General features: G+C 36.2%; 1 protein-coding gene across 1 annotated transcript; it reads left to right on the plus strand.

Moving 5' to 3' along the window:
* Positions 1-184: 184 nt before the first annotated feature.
* SARC_10056 (hypothetical protein) lies at positions 185-4,646 on the plus strand (the record flags this gene model as incomplete). Its single annotated transcript, XM_014295912.1, has 6 exons — positions 185-212; positions 442-582; positions 1,659-1,793; positions 2,043-2,163; positions 2,999-3,091; positions 4,372-4,646. Coding segments are annotated over 6 exons (793 nt in total), but the record flags the coding sequence as incomplete, so codon positions are not given.
* Positions 4,647-5,140: the final 494 nt, after the last annotated feature.

Genomic DNA, 5,140 nt, shown 5'->3' on the forward strand with positions numbered 1-5,140 from the left:
ATATATCTATTTGTGTGTGTGGGTATTTATGTTTATATATATGTGTGTGTGTGCATTTATAAATATATCTGTGTGTCTGTGTCTGTGTGTGTGTGTGTGTGTGTGTGTGTGTGTGTGTATGTGTGTGTGTATGTATGTATGCATGTTTGTATGTATGCATGTTTGTATGTATGTAGGGACAGAGATGAATATGCAACCAACGCCTTTCCCACGTCCAAACGCATTTATACTTGCACATGCATCGTAACAAAGATAAGCATTCACTACTCTCAATTGCGGTTATAGCTGAGCTTACATATTCATTAAACGTAAACGAATTAATCATCCACCACTCCAAATCATGGTTATAGCTACACACACAATAACGTTACACAAACGCACCTGTGGATACGTAAGGGACAGTCATGTACATACTCTGAGATACCTAGCACACACTCGCAGTACCCTTTGGTCACCATGGTAACCATTATGTGTCGCTTTTGACCACTAGTAAGCAAGACCTGTCTCCGCCGGAGTTCTTGAACAAGAAAGTCTTTGCCGAGAAGATTGCGAACGAGACTAACTATGAAACATACTATTCGGGTATATAGTACTTTATCATTACAGTGTATAGTTCTTTGTTATGCCGGTTTGTAGTACTTTACTATTCCGGTATGTAGTACTTTACTATTCCAGTGTATAGTTCTTTGTTATTCCGGTATGTAGTACTTTACTATTCCGGTATATAGTTCTTTGCTTTTCCTGTATGTAGTGTTTTATTGTTCTAATATATAGTACTATATTCCGGTATGAAGTGCTTTGTTATTCCGGTATGTAGTACTTTATTATTCTAGTATGAAGTACCTTACTATTCCGGTATGTAGTTCTTTGTTTTTACTCTATGTAGTACTTAATATTCTAGTACATAGTACTTTATTCTGGTATGTAGTGCTTCTTTATTTCGGTAAATAGTACTTTCATATTCTAGTATGTAGTACTTCACTATTCCGGTATGTGCGGGGGGTTTTTTTCGGTATGTAGTACTTTATTATTCTGGTATGTAGTACTTTCTTTTTCTAATATGTAGTGCTCTATTCCGGTATGCAGTACTTTGCTAATACGATATGTAGTACTTTATTAGTCCGGTATATAGTTCACCATATCCCGGTACACAGTGTTCCCTTATTCCGGTATATTGTTTTCTATTATTATTCCACTATATTCCTTTTGTGCCATTCCGGTGTGTTGTTTCCATCATCGTATTATTGTCATGCAGTCTCGAGGCAGTTCTCGCAATTTGGATTGTGACTGTGAAGTATGTTAGTTTTACGGACATAGGGTTTTGAATTTTAGGTTTTTAGGGTTTATAAACCTGGTTTATAGTGTCCTAACCTACGCAGTGAGCGAGTGCAGGAAGTGTGGATATATACAGATGCTTTATTGTGAATTCAGTCTGTGAGTGGTTTGTGCAACACTCTTTTTATGACTCCAGCATACACCCACTTAAACCCCGTACGATCACAAGACACCACGTGTAGCACTCGATGTTCCATTGGATGGCAATGACAAACAGATATATAACTGTCTATGTAATATACATATATACTTATTTATATACTTATTTATATACATATATACATATATACATGCATGTACCATGCATATTGATCACAATACAGGATGGTTTGGCAATGTGCCGTATAGTCAGATCTGCCGGGACAATATCGTGGATTTGGTTGGTGGAAACTTCTATCACAAACCGCGTGGCCAATTGGATGCCACAGAACGTCAGGAGATCGAAGACATGCTCGATGGTATCTGATGGGGTCCTTCCTGTTGTGTTCGTTGCTGATTGTTCTATTTATAGATGGTCTCTGATGGCTTTTCTTATGTTATGTGACATAGTTGTTGCTGATTGTTCTATTTATAGACGGTTATGACAACCTCATGAGTGTGTGTGGGGTACTCTTTCGAGCTTTAATCGCTCTTTGCTTCTTATCCCAACCTTGACACCCATACCTCCCTCCCGTGTGTGTGTTCTTGGTATCGTGTGTACCGAACAGCCGCTGAGATGAAAGGCGAGTTCAAATTCAAGCCAGGATATAACCCAAACATTGAACCCCTCGTCCCGGCCCTAGACCCGCTGATTGTGTGGCACCAGCCCTTTTTCGTCTTCCTCTGCGCGTAAGTGTGTATACATACGGGTATATATATATGGGTATACATATAGGTATATATAGCATAGGTATACATATAGGTATATATAGCATAGATATTCAAGTAAGTATGTATAGAATAGGTATACATATAGATATATGTAGAATAGGTATACGTATAGATATATGTAGGATAGGTATACATATAGGTATACATAGGATAGGTATACATGTATGTATACCTATGAGGTATATATACGAGTATACATAGTGGTATAATTAGTATAGGTATACATATAGGATAGACGCTTTGCTTATCCCTGGTTAACCCCCTACACCCTACACCCCTTGAACCCTAAACCCCTACACCTTAAGAACCATAATATCCCTAAAAATCCTGATAAGAATAATTTCGTAATCATAATCACTATAGTCTACATTCTATCCATTGTCTATATTCTATCGACCTAAAATATTTTATCTGCAGACATCATTCGCATTATTTTTAAATACAGACACAAATATTTACAAGATTCACTGTCAGCTGCACGCATGTGTAGAAAGTATAAAACATACTGCTAAAAGATATATCCCTCTAAAAAGACATTCTACAAACTATGTAAAAGAGGTATTTAATATCTTCCAAACTATCACGATTCTTACACAAAGCAATGACATCTACGAATTATACATATATCTATCTATATAAAATATACACATACACACCAAATGATATCATATATATATATATATATATATAAATAAATATCTTAATAACCCTAATGTCTTAATAACCCTAATAACCCTAAGAATCTTAAAACCCTAATAATCCCAATAATCCTAACCCCCTTATAATCATATAGGCTTGGCCTGCACAAGTTGGCTTCATTCTTAATGCAACAGCGCGGCTTTACTCTGAAACATGTGAGCGTGAACACACATGCACTACAGTACTGGTATGGGCTATGTGGGCGTATCCGTTTTCTCTCGTAGTTCGTTATTGCGTATGCTTTTGGTTGGATTGCACAAATGATGTACATGCTATAGTACTGGTAATGATGTACTCTATGCTACTGCTAATGATGTACATGCTATTGTACTGGTAATGATGTTCATACTATAGTACTGGTAATGATGTACTCTATGCTACTGCTAATGATGTACATGCTATTGTACTGGTAATGATGTTCATACTATAGTACTGGTAATGATGTACTCTATGCTACTGCTATTGATGTACATGCTATTGTTCTGGTAATGATGTACATGCTATAGTACTGGTAATGATGTACATGCTATAGTACTGGTATGGGCTATGTGTGCGTGTCCGGTATCTCTCGCAGTTCGCTATTTCGTATGCATTTGGTTGGATTGCACGAATGATGTATCACTGTTCATCTGCATTTTGTGTGTAGTAAATACAATTAATAATGATCAGATATTTGTATCAATAATAATCAGTAATAACAAATAATAATCAAAAATAGCGATGAGATACGTTTATCTGCATTGCGCAGTTCTTTCGTGTGTTTACTTGTAGTGGTCAGAATAAAAATGTCGTATAAAAATGGCGTGCATTTATTTGCGTTGCGAACTTCTTGCTGTTTATAGGTGGATAGGTATGTATTTTTGTATACGTGTATGTATGTATGTAGGTATGTATAAGTATGTATGTAGGTATGTAGGTATGTATAAGTATGTATGTAGGTATGTAGGTATGTATAAGTATGTATGTAGGTATGTAGGTAAGTATGTATGTATGTATGTATGAAAGAATGCATGCATGTATATATACTTCAATTTATCTACCTATCTATCTATTAAAACATGCATCTATAAATGTCCATATCTATCTTTATATCTATCTATATATATATATATATATATATCACTGTGTCTGTCTATCTGTCTGTCTGTCTATCTATCTATCTATATATGTGTGTGTATGTGTGTGTGTTTGTGTGTGTGTGTGTGTAAGTATGTACGTACGAGTGTCACATATTTGTGATCTTTTTGTGTAAGTATGTATATTTTTAGGAAATGAATACATGTACAAGTACCTCAGTAAGCGTACTACATTATGAGATACACGGCACAGCTACTGCTGTACGTATATCTCATTCATGTATATCTGCACGCCAAGCACAATGAAGTCCGCTACTGTTTTTAACTCTTTCGTCACACGATCTAAACCTGGGGGGTTTTTTCGCGATGTAAACCTGGTTGTATCCGGCAGGCATCTACCAGCGTCCACAGCCACCAACCACACGCGCACTCGTAGCCAACCACCGATTGTGTTCTGTCACGGAATTGGAGTCGGCCTCCTTCCTTATTTGGGTCTTCTCCGCGATTTGGCGGCAAATCACAGCGCATCTCGGGACATTGTGGTCATCCGAATGCCACATGTTGCCTTGGCAGCGGTAGAGACTGTCGTATCCATGGACGAGAAGACCGGTACGTTTTTACAGCACCAGTACGTAAATATGGGGTTTGTACCGTACGGAAAGACAAGTACGTTTATATTGGGCACGTACGTTTATGAAGGGCGTGTGCATTACTATTATACGATATATGCTTACAGTGATGAAAGGAGATTACGATTTTACACGAACTGAATTTGTACGGGAAATGTGAGCAATTTGGAAGTGGTGACAGTGGACATGTATTCAGTGTCGATCGGAACTTGGATGCATATACTTGTACATATATATATATACATATACATATCCATTTACATATACATATTCATATACATAAAAAATATACATATACATATACATAAAACTATACATATACATAATCATATTCATATATACATATCCATATACATTTATAGATATGAATATAGATTCGTATTTGTATATATATAGATATAGATATAGATAAAGAAGTATAGGTATAGATATATATATTATAGATATTTATATAGATAAAACCCTGACCCTTAAAACCCATATTTATAACTTGCATTTTGTGTGCGTGCTTTCAGTTTTATATATCCTGTG

This window comes from Sphaeroforma arctica, assembly GCF_001186125.1.
Source record: "Sphaeroforma arctica JP610 unplaced genomic scaffold supercont1.1122, whole genome shotgun sequence".
NCBI lineage: Eukaryota > Ichthyosporea > Ichthyophonida > Sphaeroforma > Sphaeroforma arctica.